The sequence below is a fragment of the Stegodyphus dumicola genome, chromosome 2, assembly GCF_044657685.1.
Source record: "Stegodyphus dumicola isolate Sdum_Otavi_A_Nest chromosome 2, ASM4465768v1".
Classification (NCBI taxonomy): Eukaryota; Metazoa; Arthropoda; class Arachnida; order Araneae; family Eresidae; genus Stegodyphus; species Stegodyphus dumicola.
This window is the reverse complement of record NC_140769.1, coordinates 217,788,408-217,805,667: the sequence shown is the minus strand read 5'-3', so window position 1 is coordinate 217,805,667 and position 17,260 is coordinate 217,788,408. Positions and strand designations below refer to the sequence as shown.

Genomic DNA, 17,260 nt, shown 5'->3' with positions numbered 1-17,260 from the left:
CAGCAACATCGCAAAATAATTTTAAAAATGAACATATCTTTAGAATTTCCTTTACAGAGTCTCGCGCGCTGGAGTTAATTTTTCTTTTTTTTTCCCTCCCGTAAAGTGTTGCCATTGCTCGCTTTGAAATCGTTGAGTTTGTTAATCAAAAATTCGTTGAAGTGTTACAAAATAAGAAATCAATACTAAAACAAATTTCAAATTCAAATTAGGACTTCCACATGCCCATATTCTATAGAAGATTACCTTATTGAAATTTTGATGTCCTTAGATACGTTGTTCTTTCGCAGCGAGAGAAACATACATACATTCATACAGATTCTTCATTATTTAATTTCTTTAAATATAATGCGGGGCCCTAATATTTGGTAGCAACAATTTGAAAAAGTGAACCGACAATTATAATGAATCAACGCAAAATGCCAAAACGAAATTAATAGCCCTTCTGGGCTAATGCTCTTTGGGCTAAAAAATAAAAACTGATACAGATTTTTATACTTGGTGTTGAATGCTTCTCACATGCCTTTCTTTAATATTCAAACTATTATCGCAGAATTTTGCACCGTTCTATATCCAAAAACATTGCCGAATATTATTTACTTTTAAAACTAATCTTTTTTTAGCCCAAAGAGGTAATTTGGCGAGCAGAGCTATTAATTTCGTTTTGACATTTTGCGTCAACCGCTACAAAACGGAGTTTCACTTTTCAAACTGTTGCTACCATATATTATCGCCGTGTATTATATTTAAAGAAACTATAAATAATGAAGAACCTGCATGAATGTATGAATGTTTCTCGCAGTGGGAAAAAACAATTGTACCTAGAGCCATCAAATTTTGAATAGCGTTGTCCTCCAAACAAACATAGGTACTTGGAAAGCCCGAATTTTGAATTTCAAATTTGTTTTATTATCTACTTCAAATTAAAAATTTAACGATTTTTTTTATCAATGAATTGAAAGCGAGCAATGGCAACACTGTACGAGAGAAAAAAAAATTATCTCCAGCAAGGGAGACTGTATATCGGAAATTCTAAACATGTGCTCTTTTTAAATATTTTATGATGTTGCTGTTGAATTGAAATTTATGGTTTAAGTGCGAAGAATATGATATTTAATAAATAAAGGTAACACACAAAAGGTTAGAAAAAGCTCCTTTGGACAAAATATAAAATCTGAAAACTTTGAGATTCTTTTAAATTTATTTTTTATTTTTAAAGCTATCGTGCATATGTTAAAAAATAATGGTTTTTTTAAATCAGGAGATTTAATTCTTCATTGTTATCAACTTCATGATTTATGAGACTGACTTACTAAATTAAACAGAAATAAATAATTAAAGAAAAATCTGCGAATTTTCAGATTTTATATTACGCCGAAAAGGGCACTTTTTTAACGTTTTGTTTGTTACCTTTATTTATTAAATATCTTGTTCTTCGCACTTAAACCACAAAAATTTCAATTCAACACCTATATCACAAAATATTCAAAAACAGCATATCTTTAAAATTTCCGATAGACAGTCTCGCGCGCAAGAGATAAAAATGTTTTTTCCCGTATAGTGTTGCCATTGCTAGCTTTGAAAATCGTTACGTTTGTTAATTAAAAATTAGTTAAAAGTTTTACAAAATATGGAATAGACAATAAAACAAATTGAAGTTTCGGGCTTCCATAAGCTCATGTTAGGGTGGAGGATTTTGTTTTTCAAAATTTAATTGCTGTACCGTTGTTTTTCACAATGCGCCAAACATTAGAGCTATAAAAACATTCGAACTATAAAACAGAATAATATTCATGCATGCTTCGTTACTTAGTTTCTTTAAATGTAATACAGGGCGATAACACTTGGTAACAACAATTTAAAAAGTAATTCGCCGTTAATTAGTGAAACGTCACAAAATGCCAAAACGAAGTTAATAGCCCTTCTGGGCTATTAGTCCCAAAACGGATGACCCTTTGGGCTAATAAATTGAATGCAATTTTAACTATCAGATAGATCAGAAGACCACCAAAAAAAGATGTCATCACGCTTACTTCGTTGCTAGACCGATTGAATGGAATAACTTCAGAGACGGTAACTTTTTTCCGAAATTTATAGACCAGTGGTCTCAAACCACGCAATTCCTTGCATTTCTGTTCTTCCCCCCCCCCCCGACTCAAACTAGTGGTCCACGGGCTGCATGCGGTCCCCGAAGCAATTTTATGCAGCTCGCGAATGCATTTCAGTTATGTATATGTTGCAAAGATTTTCAAGAATTCAGTTATTTGAATTCCGAGTTTATATTATTTTTTATTATCAATAAAAGCGGAGGTGAATAAAGCCCAAGAAAAGCCATAAACACAGCTAATTAATTTACGCTGTGATATAAATCACATCCAAAGATTTGAAGACACAGATTTGATTAATTTTCATTCGCACTTTATAAAAATAAATATGCTCAGTTACGAATTTTGTTTAAGAAAAATCGCTTTGTTTTGGAATATATTTATATCCGAGCAGCCTTTTTTTTTTTTTTTTTTTTGGTTGAAAATTAACAAGGAAAGAACCCGATTGACGTATGAATATCTACAATCCGTTATGAAGATAATTTCTTTTAATTTTTCTTCAAGGCTACAAACTGTGTCCCATTCAAAAGGTTATCAACCGCCAAGCTGTAGCAAGAAATAAAGAAGTTCATAATTATTTACTCACAAATACATGTATTTTAATTTATGTGCCATAGAGAAATTTAATAAATAAAAGAGAAATACTATGTTGTTATTATTTATCCTTAATTCTTGTCCTACTTAGAAAGTATTCATAATTTTTATATATAATAAATAAATATATAAATAATAAATAAAGAATATATACATTCCCTTTTTGCGTTATTATTATTATTGTTTATGTATGTTTTAATGAATATTTAGTAAGCGAAATTCAAAATTTAGTTAAAATATTTTTTATATTATTGATAAAAAAAACATTTCATTTTGCTTTAAAAATATTCTTTTTGGAGCCGGTCAGTTGTTTTCGGATCGAGTATTCGGCGCCCGAATGCAATTTGAGTTTGAAACTACTATAAAATTAAAAATGTAAAAACCTTTTAAATTAGTGTTAATTAATCCTTTGCACTCGAGAGGTGACTCTCGCCCACTGCTTGATTTGATGTGGCAACTCGAGAGCTGACTTTCGGTCACCAATGTATTTGATGCGGTAACTCTCGATCACCACTCGGTTTGACGCAATAGTTCGAGAAGTCCGATACTTATTTAGGCTAGGTTTGAGCAATATCGCTTCATGAGTATATTCAACAATACATGCGTGTAAAACAACTGCCAAACTTAAATCTTAAATACATGTTTTAGATTTATTGTTATAAATGTGCCTTCGACGTTAGTTCGAAATCGACAGTTGTGGCAACAGGGGTATTATTTTCAAAGTTACGAAGCCCAATAAGGAAGGAATACGATGAAGGAAGATGAGTTTGATTTTTCGTTGATGAAGAACGATATTTACGTCTATGCCTGGGCTATTTGACGGTACAGAAGAGGGAAGCAGTGATGAAGATAACGTTGAAGTAAGTGTTTGTATGAAGTCGAAAAATCAGGGTAATAGATTTTGAATGTGAAAGCGACAGTAATTCCGCAGAACAAGTAGAAAATTCAAAATGGCTAATGTGCACAAAATCCGAAGCAATACTGCAAAGAATACCGTTTATGTCCGGCGAAAGAGCAGAAGGACATCAATTATCTTCAGACATAAAAGAAGCGTTAGATTTCTTTAAATTGTGCGTCGAATCATTTTATTGTTAGGTATAAGAAATTCATCAAATAGTGGAAAATCGTCTTGAGTTGCTGGTTTCCCCTAGCGAAAAAGCTCTTGTGCAAAGGGTTAAATGTATTAATATTAAAAAGTACTCATTTAATTATTGTTGTAAACTTGGCATATGCGACCATAATAAAATTGGGGCTACCCATATGTTGCGACTCGGTATCTTAAATTAATAAACATTAAGAATACAACATTTGCATTGTGGACTGTAAATTTTAGCAGTTTCAAGAACACACAAAACGTGAAAGCATGGATGAAAGTTACAGTTAGCGTTTACAAAAATGCGAGCTGCGCAATGCGAACTGCGCGATGCGAAATAAGATCTCACAGACACGCAGACGATCTGGTGACCGTAACGCCATATACGAATTATGTTAGAACATTAAAAGAATTTCAAGGAACGATAAAAGTAATTGCACGGAAACGACATACATAAGAGCGATTGATTACATTCAATTAACTTAAATTTTTCGTTTACGATTTTAACTTAAAACCTGCAATTACTTGTAATCCCACGATTTTATTTTTTGTCTCATATGACTAAAAATATTACATTTTACATTTTAGTGTATTTATTTTAAACAATATAACTTCAGAAGCTTGTTTATGTTTTTTTAATTATACTACGATAAAAATTATTAGGACATTTTTATCTCCTCTTCTTGTTTGCAAGTAATAAATAGAGTGTGAAAGAATTTCGATTTATTTTGGATTAAATCAAAATTCTTTCACATTATTTCACTGAAGGAGAAATAGGAATTCATTATCACTCCTATTCTTTCGTCAATGGGAATCAATAGATTGCACTGACGTGTAATCAATCACGAATCGAAGGAGCATTGTTGATATACTCAACACATTCGGTAAAGAAGTTAAACTTGTTTAGATTGAACTTAATTGTCTTCTCAAAATGTGATCAATTTTAATGGGTATTCGTGAGAATACAATCTCTAATAAAGAATTCAAGTTCTCATAAAACCGGTAAAGCTTTTATTATTCGTAGCATGAAAACCTAAATACTTTTTCTTATGCCGTGAAATTACATACATCAAATATTTCATTTTGATATATATATATATAATTTATTCATTAATGGTTTATTAAGTATATTGTCTCCTAGATAAAGTTAGTAGAATTGTAGTAGAATGAAATAACTTAGAAGCATTTAAAATTGAATCTTGGGAAGGAAAAAAAAAAAAAAAATCGATTGCAGAAATGATTTTTGACAGTTTTATTGAAATCTAATAAATTAATTATGTCAGTTAATATGTTAATATTAAAGTATTAACACCAACCAGATAAGCAAATATACAGGGCTGCTTAAAATTAAGTAAAGATCAACCTTTAGATAGATATTGGTTTTGCAGTAAACATTATCTTTAAAACAGACGTAAAAAAATACCCTTATAAGGTATTTCTCCCGCGTTCTTGGCATGCCTTCGTGGTGTGGTGGTCTGCATGCTGGGCGCGTATTCCAGAGGTCCGTGATTCGATTCCCGGCGAAGGCGTTTCATTTTTTTTTTTTCCATCTTTCCTGCTTCCGAAATATGTATTGTCTCTACAAGTGGCGCCCCAACTAAAAGGGTATTATATGATGATTCTTCACATCCAGGATATGGCGATTGGGTCCACTAAAATCCCAGTCGTCCTTTAAGAGGGGGAGTATATAAAGGTATTTCTCCCGTATTCTTGGCATGCCTTCGTGGTGTGGTGGTTTGCACGCTGGGCGCGTATTCCAGAGGTCCGTGGTTCGATATTTTTCATCTTTTCTGCTTCCGAAATACCTAATGTCACTACACTGTGGACAAACTAAGGATTTCTCACGAAAATTCCGTTTACAAATTTATCAAATACTGCTACCTATTTACCCAAATTGGAATCATATGCGAAACGTTATCAACAGGAAATTCGCCATCTTTCACAGAGTTAATACAGAACATGTTAACCTGGGTTCCATGCATTCCCTAAGGAAGCCGTAAGTTAGGATAAGATAATCTTCATTACCTTTATTGTCAACTACAACTACCCGATTTGTGAAGGAAGAATCCTACGGAAACGTTATCAACAAAGAATTTCGTCATGTTAGACAAAGATGTCGTATTCGACATAGAAAAACCTAAGCTGGGGGTCCATAGACCCCTTAGGGAATCCCTCAGCTGAAAGTGAAAAAAAAATTATTATTATGTTTATTATCAACAACAACAGCCCAACTAGTGAAATTCAAATCATATGCTACATATTATAAACAAGGAATCTGCCTTTTTATATGGGAGGGGATTTAAAACTGTTATCAAACTTGATGGAAAATTCCCACACCGTCGAATCGAACATTACAAGGAATTTTGCTCACGGAGCTAAGTTATTGTTTTCAGTCATTAGTTCGAGTCGGATTAAGTAGAAATCTTTTAGAATATGGCAAAATATTTTTCCCTGTCATCCTCTATTAGAAATATGGCAGAATATTTTCTCCTGTCATCCTCTTTTAGAATATACACTGTGCGCATTGAAATGTTTAAAGATTTTTCTGAAACTGCAGAAGTCGAATATCATAAAATACTTAGATACAGTAAAACGCGCTGGTTAGCTCTTTTGGCAGCTGTCGAAAGAATTTTGAAAATATACGATCCTTTGAAATCCTACTTTCTATCACATTATAAATGTCTTAGAATTTTAGAATTTTTTGATAAAGAATCATCAAAAATTTGAGCAGATTTTGTACACAATCAAGCAGCTCTTTTTCGAAATGCTATGAAACTTATTGAAGGTGGAAAAAATCTCGTCAGAATTCATTTTAAATCAATTTTATATTTTTTTTGGAGGAAAAGAGTCTTTTATTCTGTCCTTAGGTACAGATGTCACGCAAAAACATCGTTAAACTGCATTCGATAACGGTCAAAATGGATATTTTCGTTGAAATATGCTGCCTGAAAATTTTCGCGATTACAATAAAAAGGGCTTAAAGTCTGGAACACCACTTCTTGGTAAAATGCCGAGATTACTTGAAACCGGTGAATGGTCGCCTTGAAAACCTAACAAAATTCGCATTCTGTCCAACTGCCATTCGACAATTTCCTGCTTTTGTAAACGGCGACATCATAACCCTTTACATTTCCCGAAGCAGAACTTGTCTTTTGACGGCGCCAGTAACTGCGTTTCAATTCAAAATAAAAAATTTAGACACTAGTAGAGATGCAAGGGCTACCCTCGAATGAAAAACGCAGACCTGGAAGATCTCATATGCAGTGTTCGCACCAAAAAGCTTACCTTTCATGAGTCATAACTCACAAAAAAGAAATACAATTTTATTGTGTGTGTGATTACGGCAAAGCCTCGAGGGCTATCTGCCTAAGGGGAGGGATGCTTTCATGGAGGACTTTCTAAGAGAAACTGGCTCGTATACACGTTACACATGGGGAAAACCACGAAAATGCCCATGCAGCCAGCCCGTTCGCGGACAATTTTATTGAGCACGGCAGTTTGTTATTTATCGAATTAGGCAGGAGATGATTTAGGACATGTATTTGTCGGAGGTTCTGAATGAAACATTTTATCGCGGAGGTGTATGGATTTATTACAATTAAGGAAAGAGAAAACCAATGTAATTGTATCAGGCTTAAACGATGTGTCTTTAACAGTGACGGTAAGCAGTCAGGATAAAACATATCAGAAATTTGGACATTTTAACTGTGCGGATAATTGTATCAGGCTTAAACGATGTGTCTTTAACAGTGAAATGCAGAGTAAATACATCGGTAAGCAGTCAGGATAAAACATATTAGAAATTTGGGCATTTTAACTGTGCGGAAAATAACTACAGATGCAACTCTATTTAGGAAAACTGACACTTGTATTCAGGAGTTTTAATATTGTTAAATTAGCGGATAGTAAGTTTCACATACCAGAACGAGTGAATATGCTCTTGGGTATAGAAGTATTTTATGAATTGTTACGACTGGGGCAATTTCAACTAAAAGATTCAAATATTATTCATCAAAATATTATGTTTGGGTTTGTGGTTTCCGGTGGGAGTCATCAGTAAAAGATAACAGAATTCACCGAATTGTTCAAGAGGACAGTGATTTAGATCAAACTCTCAAGAGGAGCTGGGAAATACAGAATGTTGGAACAGCCATTCCAAAAAATAAACAGAAATATGTGAAGAATTGCAACTTTAAAACATTTTTTTTCAACAAGAAAGGCAAGTGTGTGCACGTATTTTCAGATAATGCAACCAGTTTTGTTGGTAGTAACGCAGAATTAAATACGTAGGTTAATCCAAAAAAAAGTTTACAAGCAGAAGCATTTGAAATGTAATAATTGTGTAGCGAATATTTCCAGCCAGGGTGGTTGACAGATGGCGCTAGTTGTCCTACAGCGGTTCTACGATTAAGTAGCGTCAGTACGCAGACACTTAAGAGCGACAGTAATGGCACGACGTCTAGAAAAGTGGTCTCGCATAGAGGTACGAGCCGTAATTCGATTCAAGGGCCAAGAATGTGGCTGCATCCGAAATTCACAGACAAATCGTTGAGGTATACGGGGACAAAGCAATGAGTAGACAACAGGTAACGAAATGCTGTTGTTCTTATCAAGCGGGCAGGAAGCATGTGGAAAACCACAATATGGAAGCGAGCGGCCGTCCAAGTTCTTCTAGGACGGATATCAACACGATCATCCAAAGGGATCAACGAGTAACTGTGTGTGATATTGCTTCAGAGTTGGACCTGAGTTATGGTAACGTTCAGCATATCATAACCGATGAGTTGCGATATTCCAAAGTTTGTGCCCGCTGGGTTTCACGTGCGTTGTCCGCAGAGCATAAGGCCACTCGAATGATGTGCAGCCTCACATTTCTTCAGCGATACCATTCAGATTGCCAACACTTCATTGATAGCATTTTTTACCAGCGATGAAACATCGCTTCATCACTTCACCCCCACATCCAAGAGAGCCACGATGGAGCGGAAAAACGCTGGATCACAGACGAGGAAGAAGTTTGCCGGTAAAGTGATGGTCACCCTCTGCCGGTAAAGTGATGGCGACCGTTTTCTGGGATACAGCTGGTGTTATCCTAATCGAGTATTTGGAGAGTGGCCATACCATTAAGGCCGATCGTTATTGTGCCACCTTAACGAAATTGCGTAAAGCCATCCGACACAAACGGCCTGGATTACTGAGCAAAGGTGTCATTCTTCTGCATGACAATGCCAGGACCCATACAGCTCGCCAGACTCAAGAATTTTTACAAAGGTTCAAGTGGGAGGTCTGGAAACACCCCCCCACACACAACCCCGATTTGGCTCCAAGTGACTATTTCATTTTTCCGGCGTTGAAGCGATACTTATTCGGAACACGGTTCACCTCAGACGATGCAGTGAAAACAGCTGCCGAGAAATGGCTCAATGAGCAGGGCCCTGATTACTACCAAGACGAGATAAACAAGTTGGTCGAACGTTCTGACAAATGCCTAAACAGGTTTAGCGACTATGTGGAAAAGTGAAGGCCAGATGTGTCTCTTGATTCCCATTTGTATCTTGTTTCTATTGTTAATAAATACTTTTTCATTTGGCTTGTAAACTTTTTTTTTGGATCACCCCTCCTAAATTGAATAGACTAGTCAGCAAACTAGAAGACAAATTAGGCAATTATTTATCGAGACACCCCCAAGAGCTATCAATTATAAACATCTTTGAGATGCAGACATCAAGTTTATTAAATTTAATTTGAAACTAACCTTTGAGAAATTTCTTACAGTAATTGCTCAGATTGAGGGAATCTTGAATTTTTAGCCCTTGTATCTTTTACATCTGAACCAGAAGACTTTAACATCTTAATACCAAGCCACTTCCTGATAGACAAGATCTATCACCGCTATTGCAGAAACTAATATTTTAAATGTTAATGATAACAAATTAAAAAGGCTAGGAAAAATTGACTAAAATCGTGCAAACGGTATGGAAGTACTGTAGGAATAATTATTTGAGTGCAATGCAAAGAAGAACTAAGTGGTTGTTTGAAAAAGAAAATATTTAAAATTGGAATCATGATAATTTTATAACATTCCCATATGTAACTGGCCTCTTGGCAGAACTTTAGAGATATTTCTAGGTAAAGACTATAAGGTGAGGGTAGTTTCAATGAAAACAAAAAGCGGTATCTTTAGGAGATTCATTAATAAAGTTTGTGTTTCACCCATCACAAATTAAACAACAACAACAACACACAAAAAAAAAAAAAAAAAAAAGAGTTTGTGAACAATTTTTTTGCTATGTTGATATTTACAATTATTTACTTGCATTTTATATTAAGATACTGTGTAAAATTTTTCATTGTGAAGTTTACAATTTTGAATGACAATAACATATCAAGGAGGGTGGTATGTTCCATCTGCGTGCACATCTTAATACTTGCATCTGTGCACGTGTCAAGAGCTCTTTGATATGAGCTTCGCTCTTCGATGTTCTTCTTATGAGAGAATGTATGTGCTAAGAGTTTGTGAGAGAAGTCATGGCTGAGAGTGGTCGTGAACTAATAAAAATAAAGTTGTTAAATAAAATATAAAGTTTAATTACAGTCCTTGTGTAAAACATCATTTTTTATCTTGTATATTTTTTCTATATCAGTTTTGCAATGGATCACTGTTATTTACAATAGCATTCATAATCTTTAAAACTACAAATTTGCATTTTATTGTGCATGTTAAAAGACAAGTAAAATGTCAGTAAAAAGGAAAAATTATAACTTCATATGGAGGCAACCTCAATAAAAACAACAATAATCTATATTATAGAATTTTATAATTAATACTAGACTTTACTTTTGATATGAACAATGTATAGCTAGCAGAATTAGAGAGGAACATCATAATGAAAGCATATCATATTCGAATTTAAATATGTTTTTTTATTAAATTCAATAAATGTATGAATTGAATAATTATTTGATGCAAAATAGCATTAAGTACACAAATTACTTTTAAATGATTCACTTTGCTGCACAAATAACCCATGCACTTTTTGTAAAATGTAAAATGAAAAGATTTTACGTTGTCTAGTTTTGGGAGGGGTGAAATGACAACATCTTAAATAAACAAATAAGAATTTGTCATGCACTTTTTTTATTTGACTTTTTTCATCAAAATACACAGCCTTATATACACTTGTTCAAAGGTGTAACAATTTTTTTTTTTTTCTCCCTACATTTATCATAAATACCTCTTCTATTATACAAACAGTGGAAAGACTTCTGGGATTGAAAATGGATTATATTTTTATTAAAACAACAAGTATATTAGATTCATGAGAATCTCAACATGAAAATTACATGACAAATGGCACTTTTATTTTAAATTCTATCCTACACGAAATGACATTTTCACATATAAGAGTACTCTGATTGTAAGTCTTAAAAAAAAAAAAAAAAAAAAAAAAAAAAAAAAAAAAAAGAGCAAATGGCTTGTTTTTCATCATCTAATATAACAAGATAGCTGCAGCATTCTAAATTTGCTTTAAATTTAGTTAAATTTTCAAATATGAGTACCTGAAACATATTTTTGATACATTCATCTACTAATAACAGAGTTATTATGATTTCGCTATTAAAGATATCATTATTAACAGCAACATATAAATATCATTTACACCACATTAACTTATTTGATATATTCAACATTAAAACATCAGGAATAAGTAACTTTGTGAACAAACAGATGGTTACAATGCTGAGAAAACTAGGATCAATGCTTATACATTTTGATTGATATTTTGTTATTTTACAAAATCTTTCATTACTGAAAAATTTCAAGGTATCAGAATGTAGATTTTATACATTGAGAGGAAAAAATGTCTAAGCTATGTACATAACATATACATACATTTCTAAAAATAATGCAGGTATTTTAATAAAAAAATAAGGTAAATTTTGAACTATAGGTATTAAAAATATATAATTGTATTGCATAGTTTACATTTATAAAAGCTGAAAGATTTCTATTAAAATTTGATTCTTGATAATAATCAACCAATTTTTAATAAAGAAAAAGAGAACAGGGGAGAGGTAATATACTTAATTTTCAAGATTATCATTGATAGTCAATATAATATGGACTTCCAGTTTCGTAAGTTTTATGATATTCATTACTAGTCATCAACATGATGAGAGAAATATATGAGACTTAAAACATGATAATGAGAAATACAAATTTAAATAAGACATTGTGTACATATTCAACTGCAAAGACAGATTTTTTTTTCTGAGAATCTTCACACAAATTTTCTATACATAGACAAGCATTCTATACAAACAAAAAGAAATACTTATTAAACTAAAATATAATTTATATTTTTATTAATAAATTAAAATATAATTTATATTTTATTTATAAAGTAGAAGTCTAAATATGCTGATTCTATACGAGTTTCAGATAAGAAAGAAAAGTGGGAAACATCAGCATGAAATTTTAACTGAATGGATAACCACATTTAATTGGTAATTAAAATCAAAATGATAAAACACCAATGCGGGAAAAGTAAACACATATATAAAAAATATTTATTATAATTAATTGTACTGGTCACAGCAAAATAACACCATTCAACATTTGAGATCATACTGAAATACCATTCCTAATACTTAATAAAACCATAATATTGGCACTGTAAAAGCTTGGTCAAAATAACTACATTTAAAATGTGTGTAATTCTGTACTTAATATGAATGTAGACTGAATCACAAAGCAATTCATTAAGAAGTAGGCTTAAGGCAACGCTCTTATAAAATGTAAAAATACATCTAGGAAATACATCTCAAAATTTTATTGCTGAAAGATTTTTTAAAAAATATTTATATCAACAAAATTTATTTTAAAGGCAACAACAATGTCTATCAATTCTGATAAATATTACACTCTATTATTATCAACTTACTTAAAAAAGGGAGCATATAATGTTAGAGATTACCATCATATGTACTTGATTAAAAGAAAATCCAATATAAACATAAATGACTTTCCAGTAATTTACTAAACTATTTTAATTAATATCAATCACCACTTGTTTCAAATAATTATCAGATATGATAATTTTATTCATTTTTAGTTAATGCCATAGGAAAAGACAACAAAAGATAAAAATTCTCATAAGCATAATGTAAGAATAAACCACATGAGAAAAACTGTCATTTTAAATTTTATATCTACACTATATATTAAATGAGCATTAAATTCAAATTTTTCTTTAACCGTAATTCATGCACACAAAATGATAATGACATATTCAATTACAATATACTGCTAATATTCTTCTTTTTAACCCCCCCCCAATTCAAGTTTATACTCTAAAGCAATTTTTTTTTTCAACACATACAACTGTACTTTTATTTCAATTTATTTATACTGAGGCTGAAGTCTGGAATTCAGGGAACATGATTCTGAATCTATATTTATTCTCACTTTAATTTACAGTTCATGTAGTCCCCCCTACCCCCAAAAAACTATAAACTGCTTATTAAATTAGACTTTGCTTTATCTTTATACACTCACGTACTTTCACCTCTTTCTGCCAGCTTGATAATTACTAGCAATTTATTCACAAATGCTTCAGCATTTGTTATGTACAGTACAAAATAACAAATAAAAAGTATTCAACTACTGGCAACTATCAAGCTAGTAAAATGATACCAGGAAAGAAAATATGTGAGTAAATATGGTACATAATTTAAAACATTTTTTTAATTGTCCTATTAGCAGATTTTTTTAAATATTTATATATAGTGAAAAGCTTTTTCGATATCACCTCAAAAGTAATTAACTGCAGGAACATAATTCAATATTAAAAATAAAATCCCTCAATTTATTTAATAAAGAATAAGTCTGTATGTACCATATTAACATCTATATTTCTTCTAGTTTATAAAAATGAATGAAGTACCAGTAACAAAACCAGAATTATCTGATAAAAAAATTCTCATTATCAGATACGTGATTTTGCTCATATCCACTTCCTATTTTCCCGATAGAAAACACATTACTCATTAAATTTAAAAATAAGAAGACCAAAAGAGATATTAATTCAATTTGCTTTTGATTTCAGGATTAATTTCCTATTTTTGCTCAATATTTGCTTTTTTCATATGAGGCAGCTTTTCATTATTGAATAAATTATAATTCTTGCTTTTTTTTATCCCATTAAGTAAATGTATACTAATTTATCTTATTATATTGGAATATGCATAGTTTTTCATTTAATATTTAAAGATGAAGACCAATAATGCTGAAAACATAATTAAATAGCAATATTAAACATCATTGATAATCATGTTCTAAAGAATACCACTTTCATAGAAGATCAAAATGTCTGGAAACACAGGTGATCTTCTTAGAGGTCTCGCTATATATTACAGTAGTTCTGTTACTGCAATTTAATGTATCATAAAAATTAAAAGTACTGACCTTTTTTAGCATGACTCCTTAGCTTTACTTCCTATATAAAAGAGTTCTTGATTTTACACTTAAAAAGAATTCACTATTTATTCCTATACATTACTTAGTTAATTTTGCTCAACTGAGCGATAATAAAACAAATTTGGAAAATTTAATATTTGTCAGAATCATTAATAACATTGACTAAGTATTTTAATTTGTGGCAATGAAATTTTGAGTTTTAAGAATAGCTTCTTTTCCAAACAACCTTTCTGAGTAGTCAAAATGAGTTTTAACTACTTTGATTAAGAGCTTATTCAAATATTAATTAATTAATCCCCTTCAAATATTAATAGAATGTATATTAATTAATTCAAATTCTGCAATGGTAACATGAATAATTTTGTATGATTTTATTTTTATGCAATTTTAAACTGAAAGTTTTTGAAAAAACTTCTAGTAGATCATTCCTTTTATTGCATCTTTAGGAGATGATACTGGAGATAATTAATTAAAGGTGTGAAATAGTTTTTCAAATTACCCATATGAACTAGATTTAATTTGCATAATTTTCATTTACAATATGGTGGTAAGAACAATTGAAAGTTAAAAATATACAGCAATACTCCTCTCAATAATAAACACATTATTAAAAATATATTAAACTAGATCATGTTAGTTATTACAGTGACTATTTAATCAAAATTATCAATAACTAATAATATCAGCTGTTAAATTTGACAAATTTACTTGACGACTTATTGAATTTTTTTAAACATATATAATAAAATATATAATTTCTAAAAAGACTGAACTTTTCTTTAAAGAGAATGCATACAAACAAATTTAGTGCAAGATTTTCAGATTATTTATAGTAGCTTCCATATTACAATTCAAACTAAGTTCAGAAGTGAGGTATTTAGCATAAGTGTCATTTGGAGGTTAATCACTTATTCTAATCAACCTCCAAAATGAGAAACCAAGCAAATTTTAATTACTGCTTTGTTTGCCTAGATTGTACTTTACTTAAAGTTAAAAATAAATAAATAAAAAAGACAGATAATGTATGAAGATTTTTATTACAAAAACTTGTTCTAAAAATCAGACTTTTAAAAAACTAAATGCTTTTCAAAATTGAGAATATTGATCAATTTTCAGCTTTCTATTAATTTTACAATCCTTAGAATAACTACTTAAAATGTCGATAAATTTTAATTTTTCTTTTAGAACTATTAACTATATTATCAGAAAAAGAAATACATTTGAAATCCTGGAAAAATTTCTTTGCTATTATTTCTAAAAAATGAAAAAAGAAATTTCCATTACTATTTTCTCCTATGAGAGTGAGAAGTATTCTTTTTTTTTTTTTTTTTTACTTTTAAATTATGTCTTCTCAACTGCACTATTTTTTAAAGTAATTTAAACATTAAAATACTGTTAGCAATAATTCAAGATATGAAAATAATGAGACAATTTTAATGCAAAGAAAAAATGACGTATTTTTGCTTTCAAAATTTTTTATAGGTTTAAAATTGAGTGTTATTTTGTTATGCTTTTACTTGAAAATTTTAAACATTATTAAAAGTCAATTATAATTAATAAACATAATTAAAAAAAAGATATAAATTATGCATGACATAATATAAGTATTAAGAAGTTTAAATTCTTTAAATTATACATGAGAAGTGTTAGTAATATTTTCTAATTATTGAGCTTTGTTGAAATATGTGACCATATCACACATAACTTCTCCCATATTTACATTTAGAAAACATTTGGCATGAAAAGCATTCACTTGACACTAAATCAGATATAGCATGTAAAAATATATTTAAACAATGATTCAAATATCTATTTATTGCATATAATGGATTATAATCACTTCTCCATCAGATGGAATGTTAATCTCTTATCAGTATATCAATGTCTTAAGTTTCCAGTCCTTTTTGTCTTCATTCATGAATTTATGTATAATACACAGGATGTTTAAATTAGAAAAAGCAATCTTACAAATCAGTATAACAGAATTATATGGTTTCAACACAGAAATAAATACACAGCATTGATAATGATTAAAAAAACTAGCAAATTTAATGCTTTGTTTCCTTAATTATTATCTATAATCTAAACTAACCATCATTTATAAATAAGTTCATTCATACAGTAAACTCACGCTCCCTTTCACCATTTAAGAAAGCAATCTTTCTTTCGCACAAATAAAATTTAAAAAAAAAAAAAAAAAAAATTAAATAAGCTTGAAACAAAACTGAACCAACTCACACATAGAAATACAACAATTATTTGAAAAGTTGTTCTTATTTATATTAGGATCCAAAAACATTTTTCTTCACATTACAAATTACAAAGTTTTATTAAATACCTAATGTGAGATACAGATATTTTATACACTATTAAAGTACTATAGAGAATAAAGTTTTATCTAAGTTTTGGCAACAGTGAGTTGGTTCCTTTTCAGTAATTGCAATAAAAGTTTCTTCTTTTTTTCACATTTATGGGAAAGTCACATAAAGGATTTCTTTTATAAAGACTGAAAACAAAATCAGGATTTTGCTTTTCTATTTCGAAGATGTGGAAAGAATTTCTTTTTCTTGTGTTTGTCCTCAGTGATAACACTGGATGATGATTCTGAAGAGACAGCCCCTTCAGTGTTATCTATAATGTTTGAGGAACTGGAACTCTTTTTGAGTGCCTCAACTATTGAACTACCAGGTTTCTTTTTCTTTTCTAAAAGACCAGCACTAATTTTTCGCACAATGTCTCCCATCTTGCCATTTGATTGCTCAGCTGATAACTGCACAGAACTCATAGACACATTATCCTTGCCTTTTGACAGTGATCCTTCAGCAATAGTCCTAGGAAACAAAAATCACTATAATTATAGAACAAACATAATACCTGCTTAGATTTGCTTTAAATTTTAATTTTCAATCTTAAGTGGTACGTTATTGAAAATTATAAAGATAAATGTTTATGCCTTCTTTTCAGAAGCACATATTGTTTTAATAGCAA

General features: G+C 30.7%; 1 protein-coding gene across 4 annotated transcripts in view; it reads right to left on the bottom strand.

Annotated features, from left to right (window-relative positions):
- Nucleotides 1-10,913: 10,913 nt before the first annotated feature.
- The window catches only part of LOC118195044 (stromal interaction molecule homolog), a 175,490-nt gene continuing 169,143 nt past the window's right edge, over nt 10,914-17,260 (bottom strand). For all 4 annotated transcript variants that reach the window (XM_035366274.2, XM_035366275.2, XM_035366276.2 and 1 more), the window contains one exon: nt 10,914-17,103. In XM_035366274.2, the coding sequence (XP_035222165.1) occupies nt 16,791-17,103 (313 nt within the window). In that variant the 3' untranslated portion in view covers nt 10,914-16,790. The remainder of the gene's footprint in view (nt 17,104-17,260) is intronic.